This window comes from Phyllopteryx taeniolatus, chromosome 6 (assembly GCF_024500385.1).
Source record: "Phyllopteryx taeniolatus isolate TA_2022b chromosome 6, UOR_Ptae_1.2, whole genome shotgun sequence".
Lineage (NCBI taxonomy): Eukaryota > Metazoa > Chordata > Actinopteri > Syngnathiformes > Syngnathidae > Phyllopteryx > Phyllopteryx taeniolatus.
Genome location: NC_084507.1, coordinates 6,461,844 through 6,488,721, shown reverse-complemented (window position 1 = coordinate 6,488,721; position 26,878 = coordinate 6,461,844). Strand labels below are relative to the sequence as shown.

Sequence of the window (26,878 nt, the reverse complement as noted above, 5' to 3'; positions counted from 1 at the left end):
AACAATTTCGTTTTTTTCTGTCAATATGGGGTGCTGTGTGTACATTGAGGAACAAATGAAATTAAGTGATTTTAAGCAAATGGCTGCAACATAAAACATAAGAGTGAAAAATTGAAGGGGGTCTGAATACTTTCCGTACCCACTGTATACAGTATATCAAACTAAGTTAAAGGTGAGCTAAGATGTTGGCACAGCATTATATATCTTCCTGCTATGTAATTTGCCCAAATTTGTAATTGTAATTTTAATTTTCAAAAATGCCCAAATATAATAAAACAAAAAGCAGCTGAATTGATAAAACACGACTATTGATGGAAAAAGTATATTAAAACACAAAAAGATGAGTTTTTTTCTACAACCAAATCTCTGAAAGGCACAGGCAAATGATTGGTGACAAGCCGGTTTATAAACCCACTCACCAATTGAACTCTCCTGAACACGTTTCCCTCCCTCAGCTAGCTCCAAGAGGAGCAATGCAAAGAGAGCCAGATGGCAATGATCAGTTCACACATAGAAAGGTTAAAGGGAGGCAAACAGGAGGTCACGGAGAAGAGGGAAAACAGAAGCAGAGCTCTGGATCCAACAGGCGGTCATAAACACAAGCTAAAGTTCAAGTTCAAGATCATGTTGTCTTTTTATTACTGACTTCAAAAACAGTCTAATATTAGCGGAGAAGGGCATTTGACTACATTCCTCGATCAACAATGGGTGGACATGTTTTAATGATCAATTAAATGATCCAGTGTTTGTTTTAAACACCATTTTAGATTTTAAATGGAAGCAAATAATGAACTTCAGTTTAAATAGCAGTTCTGTATTGAGCAGAGTAAGTTTCCACAGAGGAGCTCTCCCATAGCAAATAATGTGTTTCCTCTTAAGGCTACAAAGTAGTTGAGACTGAATCAACACTGCCTCTATTACAGTGATTTCCAACCTTCATGGAGCGAAGCCACATATTTTACAATTGGAAAATCTCATGGCACACCAACAAACAAAAATGTCACAAAAAGTAGATACAGAGTAATTACTGTATGTGCCTCCTGCCATCTAATAGAAGAGCATTTATTTGTTCTGTCTGTCAGTATGCCTCACTGGATTAAAAAGAGGAACAAAGATACATTATTTCTTGTAAATGAATAATTTTTTGAGCAGTTGAGTCAAATTTGATAATTTCCCACGGCGCACCTGAAGCTCGCTCACTGGCACACTGGTTGGGAATCACTGCTCTATTAGTATACAGTAATTGCAGCCTAGTAGTGCACTACATAAATGACTAAATATACATGTATTAGGGGAAAGTTAACACTAACTAACTCACAAACAAACTGACCTAACAAAATGAGGGTCAAATATGCACTGTGGGTGTTGGACCTATTTGGTGCTTCAAATCAAATTTCAACACATTGGTCTCAGACACCCAGTTATACTGACCAATGTTTCTCCAGAGAGGACCTCCAGCAATGAAATCAGGTTATGTCCATCTCGCAGATCCTCATACAGATCTGAGACATGACGCTGGGCCTGCCAGAAGAAAAGACAAAATGTATGAGATATGGTATGACGACAGTTACAAATATATCTTGAGGAGGATTGTATTCTATCTAATCTAAACTAATTGCAAATAGCGTTTGAGTTCAGCACTGATGAGTTTGTTGGATAAGAAGAATTGAAAAAAAATTCTCCCTACAGCTCTGTCTTCTGTGCCAGTACAATTATACATAAATCAGGAATGTATTACCGTAAGCAATTTAAGTCAGAGCCCTTCTAAAAATGTGAAATGAAAAAGTGAGAAATCTGTGAGTTAAACCAGATTGGCCAAAACCAAAATCAATTCAGTCACGAAAATGCAGATTCAAACAATGGCAATGAGCTTTTGTGGTGGAAAAATTGCATTTATTGAGTAAGTGATGGAGGTGCAGTTTTCAAGTGTTCAGACAAGTCGGAAGGTGAGCAATGTGAAAATGTAATTTGATGTGAAAAAAGAGCACACACGGTCAATGTGGGGGCTGTCACAATGCAAGTACTGTATTAGCCATCCTTCCAGTCCACACATGTTTGGAAGCGGTAAACTAGAACATGCTGGTACCTACCTCTGCTCTCCAGGGCTAAAGAAAGTAAAATGGATGAGTAATATGCAAAAGGAATGGAAACAGGTTAGTGCCAGAAAAAAACAAAAAAAAATGCAATTGAAAGGTGCAGTATGATGTGTAAAATGATGATTGTGGTGGTATGTATGATAACAGAAGGAAAAGAGAGAGACATGTTAATTAGCAAAGAATAAATAATACTAAACCTCCGCCCCTAAATGGAATGTAGCTAAATTGCCTGTACAAGTTAGAACAGCGGCCGATTCATGTTGGCAAGAATTGAAACCACCCTGAGCATACATAGACTTGCATGCAGATTAAGCCACAAAATGGCCACCAGGGTTCACTGTTAACACATTTTAAATGTTTCCCTGAAGACTTGGATAATACATCCATCCATCCATTTTCTGAGCCGCTTCTCCTCACTAGGGTCGCGGGCGTGCTGGAGCCTATCCCAGCTGTCATCGGGCAGGAGGCGGGGTACACCCTGAACTGGTTGCCAGCCAATCGCAGGGCACATAGGAACAAACAACCATTCGCACTCACAGTCATGCCTACGGGCAATTTAGAGTCACCAATTCATGCATGTTTTTGGGATGTGGAAGGAAACCGGAGTGCCCGTAGAAAACCCACGCAGGCACGGGGGAGAACATGCAAACTCCACACAGGCGGGGCCAGGGATTGAACCCGGGTCCTCAGAACTGTGAGGCTGACGCTCTTACCAGTCGCCCACCGTGCCGCCTTGGATAATACAGTGTTTGTTATATTATGCGACAATATCTTAGTCCTAATAATGCATTGTTCAGTTTTATTGACTTGCCATTAATTCTCAAAGTAACATGTACTCTCAAAGTTGTAAATCCATTATGTTCATTTTAAGGGACAAATATGCTAGTTTAAGGGATAAATATGATAGTTATTGTCGAGTCCTGTTCACAGCTGTGACTGTTTCGCTTTCCTTGCATATCAGCAACCTTTAATAACATATTAATGAATAGAGTACATAATCGTATGTGGGTTTAACACGATCGGCTGTAATGAGTGTTGCAGGACAAATTACCCTAAAAGCCAACTATAACTGTTTTGCTTTGAGAGTAAAATCATTCACAAAAGAAGCCTGACTGGCCCTCAAACTTGTCACTAACTACTCTGTCATCAAGTACTTAATACGCCCTTGACATTAAGTAAACATTACCTTCGACAACTCATTGACTGAGCAAGGAAACCTCTGCTGTGTCCCTTTACAAGCCGTCCTGACCACACCCAAACTATAGTGTGTCCCCGTCAAACCCACCATTAAACTATCACGATCAATCACTTTGTCAGATTAACTTTAGCGCAGCATTCCATAACACATTCCCACCCAAATGTGAGCCCTTCTCATTCATAGGAGGTGATTCAATGTACTTTCCCATGTTTGACTAAATTAAATCCATACCATGTTGCTAATGGTCTCTTGACCTGATTGAAATTTACTTTTTGGTTTTATGTTCACTGTAAATGTGTACTGCTGTCTTCACTCCTTATGACTCTAATTAACAAAGTAGTGTACGTATTACAAGTTGTATAAAAATATATACAGTCACTTTTGATTTTGTTAATGAGATGCATTGGGAATAGTAGTTAGGGTTGGGCATCGTCTGAATTTGAGCGATTCCAGTCTCGATTCCGGTTCCAAACGATTCTCGATTCCGATTCTTTGAGGGGGCTTGGTCAAAAAAGTCCACCCATCCCTCCATCCATTTTCTGAGCCGCTTCTCCTCACTAGGGTTGCGGGCGTGCTGGAGCCTATCCCAGCTGTCATCGGGCAGGAGGCGGGGTACACCCTGAACTGGTTGCCAGCCAATCGCAGGGCACATACAAACAAACAACCATTCACACTCACAGTCACACCTACGGGCAATTTTAGAGTCTCCAATTAACGCATGTTTTTTGGGATGTGGGAGGAAACCGGAGTGCCCGGAGAAAACCCACGCAGGCACGGGGAGAACATGCAAACTCCACACAGGCGGAGCCGGGGATTGAGCCCGGGTCCTCAAAACTGTGAGGCTGACGCTCTAACCAGTCGTTCACCGTGCCGCCTCCAAAAAAGTCTGCATGGTTTAAATAAAGTGTGTCCAAATTATGAACATCAATTTTCTTAGCAGCCTGCAGCATGAACTAAAATTAACATTTGACTCAGCGTTCTTTATAACCGGTATCAATATCAAACCTATGAAATAAAAGGCAATGTGCGTGCAACTAACCCAATTGACTTAATATTCATTTTATTCATTCATTTATTCATCTTCAGTACCGCTTGTCTTCACTAGGGTTGCGGGCGGGCTGGACCCTATCTCAGCTGACTCAGGGCAGGGCACATGTAGAAAAACAACCATTCACATCTATGGACAATTTAGAGTCTTCAATTAACCTACCATGCATGTTTTGGGGATGCGGGAGGAAACCGGAGTACCCGGAGAAAACCCACGCAGCACGGGGAGAACATGCAAACTCCACACCACCAAGGCCGGATTTGAACTCGGGTCCTCAGAATCGAGAGGCAGTCATCCACCGTGCTCTACACCGTGCCGTCTGGGCACAAGAACGGCTTCGTGCGCATTCTTCTTCGTTGGTTGTCACCAGTTCTTCATTGGATTTTGCTACTTCTTCGGGGTCGGCGGGCTGGAGGCATCGAAACTGGGAACCGAAATTTTTTAATGTGAACAATTCCAGGAGAACCGGCTTGTTAGTCCCGGTTCCAATCAGTTCTTGATTCTCGATGCCCGACCCCAATGGTAGTCTGAAAATAAATAACTGAATCTCCATAGATCTTATCACAAGTGTTTGTAATTCTTGCAGCTCTATCAGACAATGAAACCATTGGCAGGCAAAACAAAGTTAATAAATAATTGTATTTCCAAATGTAACACTTTGTAAGACATTAATACTACTGTATTACTAAAGTTTTGTAATTAACATGCTCTCAACCACGTTGTCCTATTTTACCCAATTAATTAAGTTGATGTACGATGATTACTCATAGAGAGTAAAGATGATTGTAGAACGAGTAACTACTCAATACTGACTTGTCTTAAGATCATTTCCTACTTTGTCTTAACTGCAATTTGGGAAGGCTAAACTAGATGCCTGAACAACACCTGACAAAACAGGTGATGGCTGAGTTAACATAAACTAGGTACATTTAACACAATAATGATGTTTATACGTGGAGCTTTGAGGAAATTTCCGTGCTTCAATGTGTCTCTTTCAGTTCAAGATGGGCCGGACTGAAGGTAGCAACCCAAACCTTGCACCGCATATGTGCTACTACTGTTGGCCTCAACAACCATGAGCGTTGGGCCGACACCAGAATTTGACTTCTCAAAGGGAACTAAAATAATCCAGATGTCTATGAGTCACACTCCCGACTTTGCAGTAAACACATACAGTAAGTGAAACAAGAACAAGCTAGTAAGTACATGTGGTGGCACAATATGTTAGTGCTGCACTCATGTGGAAAGGAAAACACTGTCCTGAAGAATGGCCACATTAAAGAAAGTATACAATGAAGTACTTAATGTCACAAAGCTACAAATATATTGCCAATTGTCGTGTTTAGAAAGACGAAGCACGAAGATGGACATTTTCACTGCTATGAGGGAGCGGTTTGTGTTATTGAAGTCAATATCTCACTCAAGAGAAAGAAAAAGAGGACTGTTTACACCAACGAATTAGCCATGCATTAGGCAGCTTTCAGGGCTCAATTTGTGAATAAAAAGACTGTAAGGTGATAATGGAAGAATGGTTTACACAGTTTCTCAGCTGATGACTGACTGGGCTTCTGGCAAGCCTCTCTACTGTTCTATTTGCAATGTTAGTGATGTGAACAAAGAAGAGAAACAACTAACCAGCTAGTGTGTATAAATAGTGTGTGGGCAGAGATGTTTAATGTATCACCCTCGGAAATAATAAAATACTAACAATAATAATAAAATAATATTCATTCATTCATTTTCCGTACTGCTTTTCCTCACTAGGGTCGCAGGTGTGCTGGAGCCTATTCCAGCTATCTTCGGGCGAGAGGCGGGGTACACTCTGAACTGGTCGCCAGCCAATTGCAGGGCACATAAAAACAAACAACCATTCACACTCACATTTACACCTACGGGCAATTTAGAGTCTTCAATTAACCTACCATGCATGTTTTTGGGATGTGGGAGGAAACCGGAGTACCCGGAGAAAAACCACGCAGGCACGGGGAGAACATGCAAACTCCACACAGGCAGGTCCGGGATTTTAATCCAGGTCCTGAGAACTGTGAGGCAGATGTGCTAACCAGTCTTTCACCGTGCCTTCAATAAAATATACATAATAATAATAACTAGATCTTAGTTGAAGTGTCCTAATCAACATGTCAAAATCAGATGTATATGTAATCTATAATAATCAATCATACTAACTGTATATGACTATAATTATGAAAATGACACAATTAATGTATTTTCATCAAATAAGGGATGGTAACTATAATGGTGACCCCAAATGAATTAACTGTTGCTGAAAAGCACTTTTATCAGAACTGGGTAAAATGTCATAATTAATGAATTAGTAATAATAACAATAATAATGATAATAATAATAATTACTAATATTTAATACTTTAAAAACATGTGCTTTTTCACAGTTTTTTGTCACATTATTTGGGAAAACAAACCTTTTAAGTTATTTGTTTTATTTAATTGTTATTAATAGCTGTACATATGTTCTGGCCATATATTTGTATGCCCCCCCCCCCCCCCCCAATTCCTATATATTAATTTGATCATTAAATTCTTGCCAACATAAATGAAACACACCTAGCTATTTGCTGTGATTGCAGTTCATGTTTTTAATGCTTTAGGGTGAATTAATAAATTTCACCACATCTGGGTTTCAACATGCATTTAACACTGAGCATTGCATCCTGTAGTTGACAGGAAATCAGACCAATGAACTAACATTTACATCTACAACATTATTTTATTATTTTGTTACCTACCATGGTGGTCACAAGACAAAATAATACCAACACTACCAACAATGTTCCTAATGAGGATCAGTTTAAGTACATTTTTGGGACGATTGTATGTTTTCGGTATATAGTGATTATCACAAGACACTTTGAAGAATGGACATTACCTTGATCAAATGCTTGTTCACCCATTTTGTGAAGGTCTTTTTCTGTACTCGATCTCGTTCATCTGCAAAATACAGACACCACAACCAAACATCAGAATGTGTCATGACCAGTCCATTAATGTAAACTTGCTGCAGAGCTGCAAGATGGAAATAAGGCATACGGTGTTCCTTGAAAACTTACAGTTGATTAAAATACATACAGAACATTAGTGGAGGTAATGCAATTAATTTGTGTTACGGTTAGGTTACTAATTTGCGAGGTGCTTTCATTTCAGGACAAACACAATTTGTCAATAGGTGGAAAACACGACACATGACTGCATTTCAGTCAGACTGAATCAGCATACATGTATTGATGGCAGATTCACCCCATTGTCTCAGAGTTTGTATCTGCAAAGAAATGTCTCAATCTGTCTATACTGATTCAATTGTTAACACACTGTCTGTCTATGACAAGGCAAGGCACACAGTACCTTGTAGAGAGAGTAATTATCCAACAAGACACAGCAAGACCCAGGCAGGTTACACACCCATTAATGCAACTACAATACCTGCATGTACCCATTAACTGTAATGTCTCTTTGGGAGAACAGGGGAAAAAAACACAAGGTGTGTTACACCAACACTCATTATTTTGTCTGCTTTGTACTTTTAAGGCTACAAAGGATGTTGCTCACTTGCTCGACTGTCAGAGTGGATCTTAAACCTTGGAGTAGGAACAAGATTGATGAATTTCTTATATCCAATGCAACTTGTGACTCTTCTACCCCCAAGTATTGACTCAACACAGCAAATTTACCAGTGTGACCTATGGACATCAATACAAAGGAATTTATCTTATCAGTTTAAAGAGAGTGATACAGCATAGTGACACACCCAGCGATGGGAAAGCAAAGGGCGTTCTACTGTGGAACGAATACAATCGTTCCAAAGTAGAACGCGACATTAGTTTCCTGACAATAATTCTACCAATATATTATGGAACTCGATGGAACTTGGTCAGTAATTGAATTACTCTCCTTGGACAAAACGTTTTTGGACATTGACTTGAATCAACTGCAGTGATCGCTTTCTGTCTGTCAGCAGGGCAGTCTGCCAACTGGATTTGTGCTACAGGAGAACAACACTGGCATGTTTCCTTAAAACTGCTTTCGACACGAGTTACTCCTTGGCCCATGTGGTCAATGTATTCTACCCACATCATGTTACCTCACCATGTTTCCACAGCTGTATGCGGACTTCATAAATGCAGGTTATGCTTGTTGATGGGGGCGAGCTCCAGTGTCACCAGACAAACAAGTTTTCAGACCCAAAACCCAAAAAAGTCTAGCCACTAATATTTCAGACTAGTATCAGTGCTAAGTGTGACACAAGAGAAAAGTCAGTAGCAATGCCTGTACAATCTATTTCACTACTGCATGGTATGAGGCACGCATTTATCTCTTAAATAACCCACTGGCATATCATGGACTTTGCAGCCGTGGCCCAATGGTTAAGATCATCGCCTGCCACCGTGGGGGGACCTAGGTTCAAGACCCCGACTGGACCATCCGCCAACATTCCCCGGACTCACGGCTGTGGTGTCCTTGACCAAGACACTGATACCCCGAAACGCTCCCCGGGCGCTTCAGCTGCCCCCTGCTCCAGTGTGTTCCACTAACATGTGTATGTGTTTACTGTGATGGGTTAAATGAAGAGAACAAATTTCGTGTGCATGCATGCATGTTCATGACAATAAAAGGTGATTCTTCTTCTTGGAGCATGGTCTCATTGAACTACAACCTGCATGAATCATATTGTCCACGAAGAAAACTGGATCGATGCTATACAACGACATATGACTAACCCCAGGAAGAATATAATTCACCTTGCTGAAGAATAATGGGGATCCTAATAAACTTAAACATTAACCAGTGCAAAGGAAGATCAGGGGAGTACCCGTTATAACATAAAATAGTTCTTTCAAAATAGTAGTACTTGTCATCAACTCGGTGATTTTTATTCATGTATTTGAATTTGTTGTTTCTTTCCAAATAATGTCCCCATACTGGTACCTTTCCTGGTGTCCATAGCCCTCAACATCCCCGGGTAATAGATTTCCTCTGAGGGCATCCTCTCTCTGCCCATGCTGTCAGATGAAAAATTCCGGTACCTCTGCTGTGAAGAGGCCATAGTCTTTCACAAAATAATACTTCTAATGGCAAAATACCATTGGCGATTGTTCCCCAAAATGATCTTGGTGTTGGCTCTATCTGTCCTTTGGTTTGTCTCAGCAGTCCTGTGGTTGGTCTGCTCACTATTTTGAAAAACTACCAATTTCTCCTCTGTTGCCTCTGAACCTCTCCACTCCCTTCTTTATCCTACTTGTGTGTTTTTCTTTTCCCTTTTCTCCTGCTCACCCAGTCCCTTTCATAGTAAATGGTGCCTGTGGGCTATAAAATCCAAGCCTGTCTTCCTATGTGTCGTTCCGAGTGTGTATTTAGTGGAAAACATTGTGGGTAGGGCTCTAAACACACCCTAAACCAGAAGAGGAGTGAGGCAGGAGAGGTATGGTAACTAGCGTGTACTATCACTCAATTGTCCCATTGCACAAACTCACACACACACCCTCTAGCTGAGTCATAAAGTATAAGAAAGTATATATAAACAGATAAGCCCCACTATTTTCAGGGGATAGGGACCAAGCCTTGCCCGAAAATCTGTGAACACTTGACTCCACCTTAAGAGGAGCTTGTAATTACATATACATTACTACATATATATATATATATATATATATATATATATATATATATATATATATATATATATGTATGTATGTAGGCGGCACGGTGACCAACTGGTTAGAGCGTCTGCCTCACAGTTCTGAGGACTGGGGTTCAATCCCCGGCCCCCGCCTGTGTGGAGTTTGCATGTTCTCCCCGTGCCTGCGTGGGTTTTCTCCGGGCACTCCGGTTTCCTCCCACATCCCAAAAACATGCACGGTAGATTAATTGACAACTCTAAATTGCCCGTAGGTGTGAATGTGAGTGCAAATGGTTGCTTGTTTGTATGTGCCCTGCGACTGGCTGGCAACGAGTTCAGGGTGTACCCCGCCTCCTGCCCGATGATAGCTGGTATAGGCTCCAGCACGCCTGTGACCCTAGTGAGGAGAAGCGGCTCAGAAAATGGATGGATGGATGAAATATCATACAGCCATAAGTATTCAGACCCTTTGCTCAGCATTTAGTAGAATCACCCTTTTGAGCTAATACGGCCATGAGTCTTTTTGGGAATGACGCAACAAGTTTTTCACACCTGGATTTGGGGGTCATCTGCCATTCCACCTTGCAGATCCTCTCCAGTTCTGTCAGTTTGGATGGATAATGTTGTTGGGCAGCCATTTTCAGGTCTTTCCAGAGATGCTCAATTGGGTCTATGTCAGGGCTCTGGCTAATCCATTCAAAAACACGGAGTTGTTCTGCAGCCACTCCTTCTGTATTTTAGCTGTGTGCTTAGGGTCATTGTCTTTTTTGAAAATGACCCTTCGGCCCAGTCTGAGGTTCTGAGCACTCTGGAGAAGGTTTTCGTCCAGGATATCCCTGTACTTGGCCGCGTTCATCTTATCTTCGATTGCAACCAGTCGTCCTGTCCCTGCAGCTGAAAAACACCCCCACAGCATGATGGTGCCACCACCATGCTTCACTGGGACTGTATTCACAGGTTATGAGCAGTGCCTGGTTTTCTCCACACATGCCACTTAGTATTAAGGCCAGTAATTTCTATCTTGGTCTCATCAGACCAGATAATCTTATTTCTCACCATCTTGGAGTCCTTCAGGTGTTTTTTAGCAAACTCCATGCGGGCTTTCATGTGTCTTGCACTGAGGAGAGGCTTCAGTCGGGCCACTCTGCCATAAAGCCCCGACTGGTGGAGGGCTGCAGAGATGGTTGACTTTCTAGAACTTTCTCCCATCTGCCGACTGCATCTCTGGAGCTCAGCCACAGTGATCTATGGGTTCTTCTTTACCTCTCTCACCAAGGCTCTTCTAACCAAATTGCTCAGTTTGGCCGGACGGCCACCTCTAGGAAGGGTTCTGATGGTCCAAAACGTCTTCCATTTCAGGATTATGGAGGCCACTGTGCTCTTAGGAACCTTAAGTGCAGCAGAAATGTTTTTGTAACCTTGGTTAGATCAGTGCCTTGCCACAATTCTGTCTCTGAGCTCTTCAGGCAGTTCCTTTTGCTCTGACATGCACTGTGAGCTGGAGGGTCATATATAGACAGGGGTGTGGCTTTCCTAATCAAGTCCAATCAGTATAATCAAACACAGCGTGCCTCCAATGAAGGTGTAGAACCGTCTCAAGGATGATTAGAAGAGAGTTAAATTAGTCACCGAGTTAAATATATGAGTGCCACAGCAAAGGGTCTGAATACTTATGGCTGTGTGATATTTCCGTTTTTCTTTTTTAATAAATCAGCAAAAATTTCAACAATTATGTTTCTTCTTCTGTCAATATGGGGTGCTGTGTGTACATTAATGAGGGGAAAAAATGAACTTAAATGATTTTAACAAATGGCTGCACTATAACAAAGAGTGAAAGAGAGTCATCGAATCAGTCCTGTGTTCTTCCATCACAGTTTGGTTTGGTGCTGCTACAAAAAAGGACAAACTCCGACTGCAACGGACAATCAAAACTGCTGAAAGGCTTGTCGGTACCCCCCTACCCACCCTTGAGGACTTGCACGCTGCCAGAACTAAGACAAAAGCGTGCAAAATCCTCTCGGACCCTCCACATCCCGGTCACCAGCTCTTCCAGCTCCTTCCCTCAGGTAGGCGCTACCGATCAATGCAAACTACAACTAGCAGACATTCCAACAGCTTCTTCCCTCTTGCAATCAACTTCTTAAACAACTAACCTACAATTCCATTACAATATGCTGGCAATTTTTTTACTTGCGTTTGTTCTCACATTTCTGTGGGAACAATTAGACATTACTCGTGCACTCACTGTAGTAGTCTCGCCACGCTGCACTATTTGCATATCTGTTGTTGACCAATACTGGCCACTCATGCAAGAGTAGCATCTGCTCCATTTGCACACTGATTGAGGAGTATCTGCAACATTTGCACAATCAACATTGTCCTAGATTATCGCACTACTCGCTTGAAGTCTCGGCGCCCTTTGCACAATGGTCATTGCACCGCACTATTGCAATATCAGTCTTTCAAACTGCTCCAAGTGCTAGAGGACTCTGCATCTTTTTGCACAATTGTGAAAAAAAATAAATAAATGTACCGGCATTACCAGAAAACTAGCAACCCTTTATTGTTCAGTGACTGTTTTTTGTCAATGTCTTTATGTCTCAAAAGTGTTCTCTGTCAATTGACTGTCTGTTGTTGTACTAGAACGGCTCCAACTACCGGAGACAAATTCCTTGTGCGTTTTTTTGGGCATACTTGGCAAATAAAGATGATTCTGATTCTGAAAAATTTAAGGGCGTCTGAAAACTTTCCGTACCCACTGTATATGAAGTCGCAACAAAGACAACACAACTTAAAACCTCAAAAAAACAAAATCCATTTTAAACACAACCATTCCACCCAATTTCTTCAGCTTGGTGGTATATTTCCCGTTTCCCGTCAGCTTGACAATTATGGAACCCCAAACAATGCAAATACAAATGTGACAGTGTATATGGCACATGTATACTCACATAATATACAGTTTAGCGTACCCACTTTTGTAAGAGATGTAGCCATTGAACATGTTGACAAGCAGCATTTAAAAATATATATTTTTCTACATTACAATGTCAATGATCATTATTCTTAGAATTTGAATTCAAAGTGAATTGTTCTTAAAGAGAATGTACTTGCATTATTATGCTCTAATATCATTATATCAGTGGCATAAAAAAACATTAACGAAGCTATTTGTCGTGATAATTTTTTGGGACATATATTGTCCTAAAGAATTTGCTTTTGTGACAGGCCTAAACACATAATATATTGGGACAGAGCAAGAGCAATGGATAACAGAAACATATTGTACAAACAGTATAAAAATTTGAGTAACAACTGAAATAAAAATCTGCAATATAGCAGGACGGCGATGAAAGAACCGTGATATAGCAGAAGGTTACTGTATTCCGTGATGATAAGTTACAGGGACTCACTGTTCCAGGGCTGGGACTCATTGTTTCCGTGACATATGCATCTCGGGTCTCACAGTCTTAAGTGTAAAATAATTTATTGTATGCATGCAGTAGTTAAATTATTCAGCACAAACAAACCACCTCCAGATGAGGTTCATCAATAGTATTAACTAGCATACTACTAGCCTAAATAAAACCAAGCACAAAGTGAAGTGATGTCACACATGAGAAAACACACGCACATGCACTTTCCACAAACAGTATTATCATTAAACTCACCTTATACCATTAACACACAATAATAAATGTTAGGGAAAACAGGCAAATTGTAATGGCACATTAGACTACATGGACTATTAATAGCTACATTCGGAGAGAAGCAAAAACATACTTTCAGGTTCACTTTGGACTGTGCACGAGGTGCATTCAAGGACCACCAACAAAACAGGACTTCTTAATAAACAGACAAAAAACTCTATCCATGACTTAAATTTAACATCAACACTAAAATTCCACCACTTGGTGACAAAGTAATAATGGAGGATAGCTTACCCATAGAAATCTGCAAATTGCTAACATTTTATATTGAACTGAACAGTGCTTTAACACGGCTCTACCAAGAAAGAACACAGTAAGTCATTCACTGGCTCAAACACACACTCACACTCACGCACACACACACACACACACACACACACACACATCACTTAATCAAATTTAATTTGGCGTGGTCGTTTTCTCTTTAAAGAAGATGGTTCACTTGCTGCAGTCAACAGCTTTAAGAAGCAATCAGCAATTCAACTCAACGTAATTACACGTCCTGTGTTGTGGAATTTAATCCAAACACATGTGAACTTCGTATTTATTCGTTCCTGTAAGCGAGAAGGCTTTGCCTTGGAGATGTAGTGGCACACCAGTGATAAATGGAAAAAAAAATGCAGATAGATTGTTTTCATATGTAATGTACATATATTATTTATACATAGAGTACATAAATTTTTTTACTGCTGTAAGGAACAAAGACTTATGATTAATGACTTTTAATTTGTTTTATTAATATAACAGTTATCTATATGGTTATGGTAGCTGAACTGGAAGGCTGCTGTTTAATCCTATCATTATTATTATTATGATTATTATTGTTATTATTTTTTTTTTTTAGCAATGAGATGACTATATATAAATCACATTTCCCCACCTTTTCTGATATCAGCTTCTGAGGCAACCAAAGCCATTGTTCTATGGTCCAAAGTATTAAACCCAACCTGTACGAACATGAAAGTGTTGTATGCGTCACTGTGTTAGAGTCTCTATGGGTGTGGGTGTGTTTGCTCAGTTTGCCACGTTTTTGAGATCAAGAGACACACCTTTGTAGTTCCATTGAATGTCTAGACAAGCTTAGGAATTTAGGAGTGGTGTATGGATGGACAATTTGGAGCCAAAAAAAGAAAGTAACCATGATTTACTTTAAAAAGGAATTTAAGATGCATATACCATTGTGTCTGACATTGCTTATGTGGTTACACCATGTTTTAATGAATAGGATAAACATGAAACATGATGATTACATGCCTGATCACATGTTGCTATCCCGCATTACAAAGCGAACACACCTTTCCATTTTATATCTAATATGTACGAGTGCTGCACGACATTGGCAAAAAATGACATTGCAATTTCTTTTTTTTTTTAAACTGCGATATATATTGCGATCTGAAATAACACAGGAACGGTGTTGGGAAAGTTCCTTTCCTATGCAAACTACTTCAAAGTTCAATTCATCATTCCAAAAATGAACTACAGTAGCTCAGTTCATAATTCAAAATGTTGTACTAATTTCACTGGTGCGGCACAGTGAACGACTGGTTAGCATATCTGCCTCACAGTTTTGAGGACTGTGGTTCAAATCCCGCCCCCGCCTGTGTGGAGTTTGCATGTTCTCCCCGTGCCTGCGTGGGTTTTATCCGGGCACTCCGGTTTCCTCCCACATCCCAAAAACATGCATGGTAGGTTGATTAAAGACTCTAAATTGCCCTTAGGTGGGAATGTGAGTGTGAATGGTTGTTTGTTTATATGTGCCCTGCGATTGGCTGGCGACCAGTTCAGAGTGTACCACGGCTCTCGCCCGAAGATAGCTGGGAAAGGCTCCAGCACGCCCTCAACCCTAGTGAGGATAAGCGGTGCAGAAAATGGATGGATGGATGGATGGAAGTTCAGTGGCCGAAGAACAAAGTAGTTCATAGTCACCCACCCCTGAATATGTTGCTATTACCCTCAAACTACTGGCATTTCATTTCCCCATTGTTGCCACTCATTCAGGCCACACTAGTAGACAGCTGCAGCTTTCACCCTACAATCTAAAAAACATGAGGAAAAACGTGAGGAATTAAAACAAAAACAGGACTTTTTGTCCTTAATGTGCAAACAAAAACACGCAACACAGTATGACAGGAACGTTGGTGAAAGGACATTGGTAACTGCATTCCTCGCAGCTCTGGCTGACTATATTAAAAAATATATATATATATATATATATATATATATATATATTGCAAAACAAAATAAATATATAGTAGTAATATATCAGTGTGATCGTACAGTGTTTTAACTAAAGCATTCTGATACAAGTAATAATTTTCCGAGTAATACATTTTTAATCTTTTAATCTTTTGAGCGTGTCCAAACAGGTCCCTCTACTGGTCACTTTTAATATTACTTTTTTTATATCACAGTACACCAACATCGCAGCAGACCCTGCGATGTGACTATTGCGCACACATCGCGATGACGATGCTCAAAAAAAATATCATGCAGCCCTAATGTGTATGACTACAAAAATTTTAATAATTTGTTTTCCCTACTAAAGTGTATATTTACAAGGAATGGGCATAATAACTGATTAATTGTTTATTAAGAATTAGGTCTATTGTGTAGAATTGTTGATTGCGTCTTTGAAGCAACTGAGGCAAGATTTAGTCAATTACTTGGGTGCATCTAGCAGAGGCGTTGTTTATTCAGTCTCAACGATTGAGTAGTGAAATTAATTGAAAAAGTGAAACATGGCAGCATCACTGCTAAAAATGTCAAGATATTCTATTAAATACGTTGACTACAGAGCTCCATTTTGCTTTGACAGTGGAATTTCTTCTCTTTCAGCTTCTCACATCAGGGTTTGAATGGCTCAGGTTTTACACTGGATGCTCTTCCTGACATAAGACTTCCATTTATCTAGGCTTGGACCAGCATTGGTCATCTCTAGTGGTTGGGTACATTGGCAGGAAATCGGACCTATAGAGGCTGCATGAAAGGAAACAATATACTGTATAACCTGACACTGCCGAGGTGAAGCATACAGTAAAAACTAGAGCTACTCATGGGAAACACTTTCAGGAGACCCAAATAACAGCCGACAAAGTTATAGCATCTGTGGAACGTCGTCATCATGAGTTCTTTCCCCCACAAAGGAGACGTATCATTAAGGTCTCAAAATGCTTATTACTCGACTCCCTCAAATTGCTTCATTAAAACCAGATGGAGCACTCTGGTCTTATACAAGCAGTGAGAGCTTGGGGAAATTTTAAGAACTACATGGGTTTTCGTTAGATCACAAATTATAATAATAATCTATTTTATGACTTACATGCATTTTATAATAGTTTGTCCTTGTATTAAGTCAACAAACATTTCACGCTATAGACTACAGTAGCAATACCGGTCTCCTCAATGGAATTGATCCAAAGAACATTCTTTTGATGTTCCAGCCCAATTTCACTGGGTTTAGGTTTTCAAATTAAAAAAAACTAGCATTGTTTATGAGTCCGTTTTAACCAATATGCCGTTGGATGGAATGGCACTATGCTTTGTTCATTTAGTCCACAGATGATGACCCGTTTTAAAGTCATACAAAAATAACCAGTGGTTTTACAATGAAGTCTGGATGCTGGTCATGGCTGCAGCATGTTAAGCGGAGTTCTTGATGATTTCATTCTGATGATTTCATTTAAAATTATGCTCTTCAAACAAAATATAGAAGGTACATGCAACAGTTTCAATTTAAAAAAAATTTGGGCAGACAAAATGATAGGCTAAGTCTTTTTTTAGTACTGGCAGTAGTGTGTTTCAACGAACCCATAACCTACAATGATTAAGGATATTCCAAAATATGCAGCCATACATCAATAAATATACTTTGTATTGATGATACAATTACATGAGCCATAATCTCTATTTAATCAGAATCAGAATCATCTTTATTTGCCAAGTATGTCCAAAAAACACACAAGGAATTTGTCTCCGGTAGTTGGAGCCCGCGGCACGGTGACAGACTGGTGAGAGCGTCTGCCTCACAGTTCTGAGGACCAGGGTTCAATCCCCAGCCCGGCCTGTGTGGAGCTTGTATGTTCTCCCCGTGCCTGCGTGGGTTTTCTGCGAGCACTCCGGTTTCCTCCCACATCCCAAAAACATGCACGGTAGGTTAAATGACAACTCTAAATTGCCCGTAGGTGTGAATGTGAGTGCGAATGGTTGTTTGTTTGTATGTGCCCTGCGATTGGCTGGCAACCAGTTCAGGGTGTACCCCGCCTCCTGCCCGATGATAGCTGGGATAGGCTCCAGCGCTCCCGCGACCCTAGTGAGGATAAGCGGCTCAGAAAATGGACGGATGGATAGTTGGAGCCGCTCTAGTACGACAACAGACAGTCAATTGACAGAGAACACTTTTGAGACATAAAGACATTGAGAAAAACAGTCACTGAGCAATAAAGGATTTGAAGCACAAAAGAAAGCAAATTTCATTATGGCTTGTGAAAATACTGAACTCAGTTGAAGTTTCCAGAGCAGATTCTTTGGGACGGCTGCAGAATATAATGGCGCGAATTTATTAGGTTACCCTTATTGCTAGGCTCATATTCCATAACGACATGTCTTCACTGGCCCATTTACGTAATAGTGTAAATAATCTTGCAATATCTGGCCAACCACACCTCAGTCATAGAAAAGGAATGTTGATAAATGTAGGAGTGACCTAAACACACCCTAGGGATTGCATTACAGTTTTAAGAAGATGAGAAGTTTTTAAGAAAAAGAAAGGCAGGACTACTGTAGATATCTACCACCTCAATCACATGATCAAATACAAGATCAGATTTCTGCAGTACTCTGAATAACATGCCTTTTGATCATAAAACAAGCATCAGGCAGGTTAAGCCTCAGGGTGGAAAGTTACATTATTACACGAGAAAGCCACTGGGATTCCTGGGGGTGAACGGTTCCACGTAGTGCCTCATCAATAAAAATAAATCCACAACTTTAGCCATATTCTCCCCAAACTTGAATGGGTTCATCCTGGTCCATTTGCCACTCTTCTAAAAAGATTCTGGGGAGGTTGCGTTGGTCTTTTTTGATTAATCTCGCTAATTGTATTTGTCGTTTTTACGATGTCAAAATGACTGCTGTTTAAAAAAAAAAAAAAAAGGTTATTAAAACGATAACACTAGTGGTGGCTTTCGCAGTGTAAGCAACTGTATTTGCAATTTTTATTTAATTGTATTTATTTTTCATTTAATATGAATAAATAATTGTGATAATGTCCTACACAATTAACCTATGCAGTATACAAATATACAAGTTGCTTCAACAAATCCATCTGTCTGTCGACACTGGACCATGACGGAGCGTCCCGTTATCATCCATTTTCCACTCCAAGCTGATGGAAGACATCTGAATGAGATGTCCAAATTGAGTCTAAGAATGAATATGAAAGCCTTTTCAACTCAAGCCTCTGGTTGAGACACAACAGCTGAGTTTTAAAACTGATCAGCTCTGAGTCGCAGAAGCCTGGAAAGGCACCAAGTGCTGGGCTTGGCTAACATGTAGGTCGTTAAAACAAATCCATTTAGCTTGGACAGGCGTGCAACCTGGTGGTGTACAGACTAGAGCCTACAGCTGAGGACGGTGTGCTTGCACTAGCTTTAAAATAGCATCCTGTGTCTCCCTCTGCAGGTCAAAGCATCAAATATCGCTTTAAGTCTGAACGTAAAATTTGATTATGTAAGGTTTCCATCCAATTTGAATCGAGGTTGAAACAGTTTTAATATACAGAGATTAATAGTGTATATTTTTGGGGGTAATTTTTGATGGTATTTGATGTCAATAAAACCAACATTTTTTCTTGGTCAGAACTTTCCACTTATTGGATTATCCAACTACATTGTACTATAAAACAAGCACAATTGTATTGCTGACAATTCCTCTTTTCAAATGGTCTTATTTGACATTTCTTTACCTACTCTGTTACAACTACCAAACTACTATCCAATCAAACCGCACTAGCAAAACTAGTTAAAAAAAATAATTAAAAAAGACATTAAGCTGTCAAAAAGATTTCTTCTTCTGAACTCCTCTGTTGCATTACCTTAGCCAAGAGGAATGTTTGTGGGTGTTTCCTCCCTAATGTTTCTTTCTGTAGCCGTTTCTCAGTCAGCCTCTCCACAAGCTTACAAAAATTGCAGGGACGTTTATTACTTAACATAAAAAAGAAAGAAGGATGAATGTTTTCTAAGCTCTGAGATCAGAGGAAAAAAAGCCCCACTTTAAATGCAGGCTTTCCTTTTTTTCCTTTGTGTTTAAAGATAGTTTTTTTGTTTTGTGTTTTAAGAAAAAGATAAAATATTCCTAAGGAATGTATTTTTTAAGCCTAAACAAATTTAGATACAGTATACCTCTTTAAGATGGAGACAAAATATGCCAAATACAATACTGTATATTACTTACCTTACATGTGTCGTCTGTAAATTAAAAAAAAGACTGTTGCATAACCTTAACATAACATAACATGCATAACATACAGCACCATTTGATGTAACAGGCAGGACTGTATTCAGAATCAGTGACTGTAAGTCACTACTTTATTCTTTGTCACAGATGGTTTCAAGCCTGGCAGATTTGCTATGGAAAATTAAATAATACTAATATCTCCAAACGGCTAAACTTTTAGAAGCAGGAAGAAAAACAGAACTATATTTCAGCCACTAGATGGCAATAGTACAACCACAAACAACAAAGAATATTCCATAACGGTAGGAAAAATAGTCATGAACAATTATTAATAATGTGCCGAAATTTGCAAAGATTCTTTTAGCCTTAGCAACATTTATAACATTCATTTCAAATAGATACTATTAGTGTTATGCTGTAAAACATCAAAACTAACTTATTCTTGTATAAAGTCAATACATTTACAACCCCAATTCCCATGAAGTTGGGACGTTGTGTTAAACATAGATAAAAACAGAATACAATGATTTGCAAATCATGTTCAACCTATATTTAATTGAATACACTACAAAGACAAGATATATAATGTTCAAACTGATAAACTATTGTTTTAGCAAATAATCATTAACTTTGAATTTTATGGCTGCAGCATGTTCCAAAAAAGCTGGGACAGGTGGCAAAAAAGACTGAGAAAGTTGAGGAATGCTCATCAAACACCTGTTTGGAACATCCCACAGGTGAACAGGCTAATTGGGAACAGGTGGGTGCCATGATTGGGTATAAAGGGAGCTTCCCTGAATTGCTCAATCATTCACAAGCAAAGATGGGGCAAGGTTCACCTCTTTGTGAACAAGTCCGTGAGAAAATAGTCGAACAGTTTAAGGACAATGTTCCTCAACGTACAATTGCAAGGAATTTAGGGATTTCATCATCTACGTTCCAGAATATCATCAAAAGGTTCAGGAACACTTCAGAAAACCAATGTCAGTTAATACAGTTCGGCGCTACATCCGTAAGTGGAACTTGAAACTCTACTATGCAAAGCAAAAGCCATTTATCAACAACACCCAGAAACGCCGCCGGCTGCTCTGGGCCCGAGCTCATCTAAGATGGACTGATGCAAAGTGGAAAAGTGTTCTGTGGTTCAAGGAGTCCACGTTTCAAGTTGTTTTTGGAATTTGTGGACGTCGTGTCCTCCGGGCCAAAGAGGAAAAGAACCATCCGGACTGTTATGGACGCAAAGTTCAAAAGCCAGCATCTGTGATGGTATGGGGCTGTGTTAGTGCCAATGGCATGGGTAACTTACACATCTGTGAAGGCACCATTCATGCTGAAAGGTACATACGGGTTTTGGAGAAACATATGCTGCCATCCAAGCAACGACTTTTTCATGGACGGCCCTGCTTATTTCAACAAGACAATGCCAAACCACATTCTGCACGTGTTACAACAGCGGGGCTTCATAGTAAAAGAGTGCGGGTACTAGACCGGCCTGCCTGCAGTCCAGACCTGTCTCCCATTGAAAATACGACAACAGAGACACTGGACTGTTGAACAGCTGAAGCTGAATATCAAGCAAGAATGGGAAAGAATTCAACCTACAAAGCTTCAACAATTAGTGTCTCCAGTTCCCAAGTGTTTATTCAATGTTGTTAAAAGAAAAGGTGATGTAACACAGTGGTAAACATGACCCTGTCTGAGCCTTTTTGGAACGTCTTGCAGCCATAAAATTCCAAGTTCATGATTATTTGCTAAAACAATAAAGTTTATCAGTTTGAACATTAAATATCTTGTCTTTGGAGTGTATTCAATTAAATATAGGTCGACCATGATTCGCAAATCATCAATATTCTGTTTTATTTATGTTTACCACAACGTCCCAACTTCATTGGAATTGGAGTTGTACAACAAAACAAAGCATACTGTATGGACTGTGTTAAATTCTCACATATAGTAAACTACATCCATAACTATCATGGGAAGTAAGTAAATCCATATCTAGTATATATTTATTTCAACTATGATGACTACATTGTTGTGATTTGCGTGAGATACTCAGCTCATTTTTAATTGTTGGAATTAATGTGGCTACAGCTGGAGGCAAAATCTCACCCCATCATGCATTCCTTTTCAACAAAGTCTAGTCAGTCTTAACCCGTTATACGGCCTACATTGAAATAATTCAACATCCAAGACAATAAAATGTACATCACAAGAATTTTCATCCTCATCTTTTATTGATTTCCATTACATTCATAATTATATATTTTTATATTTTTTTATTTTATGACTTCATTGTAAAATTACTTTTGTCGTTACTTTTCTTTACTGACTGATAGGGAAATCACATGCCTTTACTAGCTGATAGTATGGTATGTAGCAACAATACCAGGAGAAGTAATACTGTATGTAAAAAGTTATTCAACAAATATAAAAATGAAAAAAATTAGGTTACCAAATATGGCTCCTTGCTGTACACAGGGCTACAAACTACATTTTGAAGTTAAAATGTTTTGTGTAGCAAAGTAGAAATGTGCAAAGCCAAAATTGTTCTTATCATACTGTTTCAATAAAACATACAGTATTGTTTTTAACCGCATGCTTTATCTAATATTAAAAATATAATTTCTGAAGATACTCGCATGTAAGGTATGATGATGAAGATAAAATAATTAATATTTGAGTAAGTCTACAAGATAGTGATAGAGGTGGTTGTTATAGCCACAAAAGAGAACGCTATAGTCATCTGCAAAACCTTAGGGGGGAAAATAACAGTCACCTTAACTGTGGTCTACACCTCATTAGCATGACTCCCTGAGAGAGTCGAGTGGCTTCACTATGCTCAGACAAACTCCTCCACGCACAATTGGTCAGGTCTCCACTTACCTACCTACACAACACATTTTACTAAGCAGATATCGATTCCAGTTTGCAGATGTGCTCATTTCATTCCGATTGTATGTTCTCCTTTCAATGTTCGATCTTTTAGCCGTTATTTAGATTACTGATGTTGAAACTGTTCTGACATACATGCTGTGGCTTATAAACATTAGTGGTCAAGTTTAGTGAGATAGACATAGTATTATCAGAATTGTTTTTGTTTTTACTTATATTTAAATATGCATCTAAATAGTATTGGGAAATGTAAAACACAAACGCCACAACTCTTGTTTATGGCATTAATGAATCACTGAAGCTCTGTCCGTGTCCTGTCATGTGCCATAATCACAAATTAATGATGACGGGCCTGATTTTCTAAGATCCCAAACACCGGGTGCTAAATTACGCGTTCACTCTTCACAGACTGCGTGCGCTGCAGGTGGGTATGTTGCGCATAATTTACAAACACTGCGATCTTTCACTAAGATTTCAAATACCGTGAGTTACGGTAAATTGCATTTGCATTCACTAACCGCACTGTTGGCAAGACGTTAAAAAGTGGTAGAGACTGCCGTGTTCAAGAGGGTTTTACGCTTTTGTTAGCTCTTATGGTTTTTACCGTGGGACATTTGGGAGAGCACCACAAACACAAAATTAAATTTGAAGTAATATTACTGAGTTAGAAAAAATAAACTGGTCACTCTGATCATTTTGGGGAAGCCAGCAACCGCATAAAAGCCATGGTCTGTTTAATTTAACTCATCCCAAGTGTGTGGCAATTGGATGTATGTGCCCATCCTGCATTACATTGCATGTAAACTTGGAAAGTGCACCCAGAAAACTGCACCGGAAGACGCCAGCACCAATTATCACAGTGTGCTGAAATGAGCCAGTAGACGCACAGAATATGTCATAGATGGTATTGCGTGACTTCTTGTGACTGGCTCCAAGTGAGTTCTTCGTTTGTGGCGCACTCGTTTTTGCACCTAATAGCCTTTCAGTAAATCAGGCCCCATGTGTGCTAAAATGAGTAGCCTCCTTTGAATGACACACAAACCTACTGTTGCCAGTCAACTTCAGGATGTGACAATTTATGATGGGGCACAGCTGAGAGGGTCCTATGTTATATTTTTTATCTAAATATGCTATATAATATGTCTTCTTGCAAGACAGTGACCTCTGATGTAGGACTATAAAAGAAAGTCTCATCTCCTGTTTTACATGACCACCTTTACTGCGTGAGCAAATGACATTTTTCTAAGCCCCGGCAAAAAAACAACATTGATGGATGTAATCAGTATACTAAAAGTCGTTTAGGGTTCGTTTGACACAGGTCTCATTTGTATGGCATATATCAGAATGACACAAAATGTACTGTAGCAAAATAAAATCAAACATCACCAATTAAAATACTCTACTGACTACTTTAAACAAGTCATACAGGCGGTGGGATTGAAAAACATTCCTCTGCATGACTTCCATATGATCACTACTGCTGACAGGGAGGCAAGTCAAAATCGGGGCTGCATAAAATAACAAATTGACACTGGACTCTGGCCAAATTTCCAAAGGGGCAATGAGAAATTATCTGTACATAAGTGAAGTCACTTTATTTACTTGTGTATTTATCAACTGTGTTATGGACTGTAACTGCTGACCTGGTCAAGTGACGATTTGAGTTAAATGATTGCCTGTACATACACATCTGATGTCACTGTGTACTCTATAGAACACAGTTAGAAAACCCTAATGGGGTTGGGGATCACAAGTGGTATAAATAACTCCCCAACATTGTACCAGATGTGTTGCGATGCTCTCAGTGTTTCCAGATAATACTAAAAGTAAAGAAGCAGTACAGTGTGGTTCAATTTTTACATTTTCACTATTTAATGTTCATTGGTCACAATGTCTTGAGGGGTAGTAAAACAAATTTTTTGACACCCTCCATTTCAGTTGTATCATACTTAATGGGTGCAGCTAAACACACCACAGTCTGTTGAGTGGTCGACAATAAATGGTTATTTCTGAGAAAAAAAAAATAGGAATGGAATGAGGCAGAACACAAGACACCTTTTCTCATGTGTTTCTTTGTTTGCCGTTTCACATTTCTCTTCTTTGTTGAATTCATATGTGGGTTATACTGTGTCACTCTGGTATGATGACATTGTATTTACCTAGCTGACAGAAATATTGCCATCAAAGCTACACACCCCAGGGTGGAAATGTACACCGTTCCAAACTGTACTGTGATGAGCTAAACTCTACTGTAATGAACAACCCCTGTGGGACCTGCTTGTCAGGGTTCACTCACTCGTAACTGGGGCGGACAGCAGAGGCCGCTCTATTCCCTTTCACCCTTTCACATGGCGCCATTCCACCTCGTGTCACGGAAGAATGTTAATATCCATGTTCTCACATTCACATGCGCAACACAACACAACACAATGGATCCAAGCTGAAGCAATGCTGAGGACAAGGAAACCAAATCCCAGAGGTTTGGTATTACTCGCTCACAACTGCATTAAATGATAGTTTGTACAAGAGGCAGAGCTGTCACCATGCAGAATGAATGCCTTGAAAAAAGGGGACAACAACGACCTGAGTGCCCTACAGTATATGGGGTATCGTGGTCATCCATTCTGTGACTCCACTCATGTTATGCAGTAATCCCTCACTATATCGTGGTTCAGCTACAGTAGATTCAGTGCATGGCTGATTTAAAAAAAAAATAAAAAATTAATAGGTCAGTATAGTGCAGTTACTCACCTGCACATCTCTGATACAGTTAGCTTTATTGGTTATATGATTTTAATGTGGCAGCAATGACTCACATAAGGTCAGTTGGGATCTTATTCTTAGCAGAAGCAGAAACCTTACTGAGTAATCTCAACTCATACATTTGGTAAGTCACCAAATTGCTTGAGGATAAAACAAACATGACCAGAAAGCCATTGCGTGATTGATTGTTGTTGTCGTGGCCGTGGTAATAACCGTCTTCGGTCACGTTTCAGTTGACAAAGTTGACAGTTGATAAAGCCCAGTGATCGTAAAAGACAGGATACTAAAATCTGTCTTTTAGTCTTTTGAACCCGGGTCCTCAGAACTGTGAGACAGATGTGCTAACCAGTTGTCCACCGTGCCTGAATTGCATATATGAAACTTATAAATGTAAATTATTATATCACAAATAACTGGTATTGAAAAATCATGTTTTACATGATCCTAAATCAATCGATTGAACCTTGCTTCATGTTTGAGTTTAGTCACATACTAGTTAAACATCAAGCATTTTCGTTTTCTTCTTCACAGTCACGTTTCTTACTTTGTTTCGATAATACAACACGTGTTCATGTCAGACAAACCCCTCTCAGATGGCACAGTTAAAATTGTAGCTATTTTGAATGGAATTTGAATGCCTCTGCAGGTTTCTCAGAAAAAGATGCAGACAGCTTTTTAGTACTAAGATGACAAAACCGGTTTGGGAGGCACTGTTGTTGGAAAGCTGCCATCTGCAATTCTGCTGTAAAACACTGCTATTGTGTGTTCTGTTGAAATCCTCTCACTGTCACACTCTCCAACAAAATCTATCAAGTCAGCTCCCCATTGTATCACAAATGGGGGTTTAATATTTGCAATTGCAAGTAAAAGCAGACTTTTATATTACCTGGTTGTAACATGGCTCTCACTGCAAACCTTACAGGAAGAAGTAGTTTTCAAGGTGGGACATGAACATGCAAAGTGTAACCAAGCTCCACGTGAAGCTATATACAGTAGGTACAGACCCAGAAATGTTTCACTCTTTGTTATATTGCAGCTATTTGCTAAAATCATTTAAGTTCT

General features: G+C 39.6%; 1 protein-coding gene across 13 annotated transcripts in view; it reads right to left on the bottom strand.

Moving 5' to 3' along the window:
- LOC133479341 (plectin-like) overlaps positions 1 to 26,878 on the bottom strand; it is a 129,683-nt gene that overhangs the window by 38,433 nt on the left and 64,372 nt on the right. For 11 of the 13 annotated variants that reach the window (XM_061776172.1, XM_061776174.1, XM_061776182.1 and 8 more), the window contains exons 2-3: positions 7,248 to 7,309; positions 1,432 to 1,521 (exon numbers count right to left, since the gene is read on the bottom strand). In XM_061776172.1, coding sequence (XP_061632156.1) covers positions 1,432 to 1,521; positions 7,248 to 7,309 — 152 coding nt within the window. Of the gene's footprint in view, positions 1 to 1,431; positions 1,522 to 7,247; positions 7,310 to 9,301; positions 9,777 to 26,878 lie in introns of those variants that run through there. The other 2 variants (XM_061776175.1, XM_061776176.1) reach the window with 1 other exon arrangement.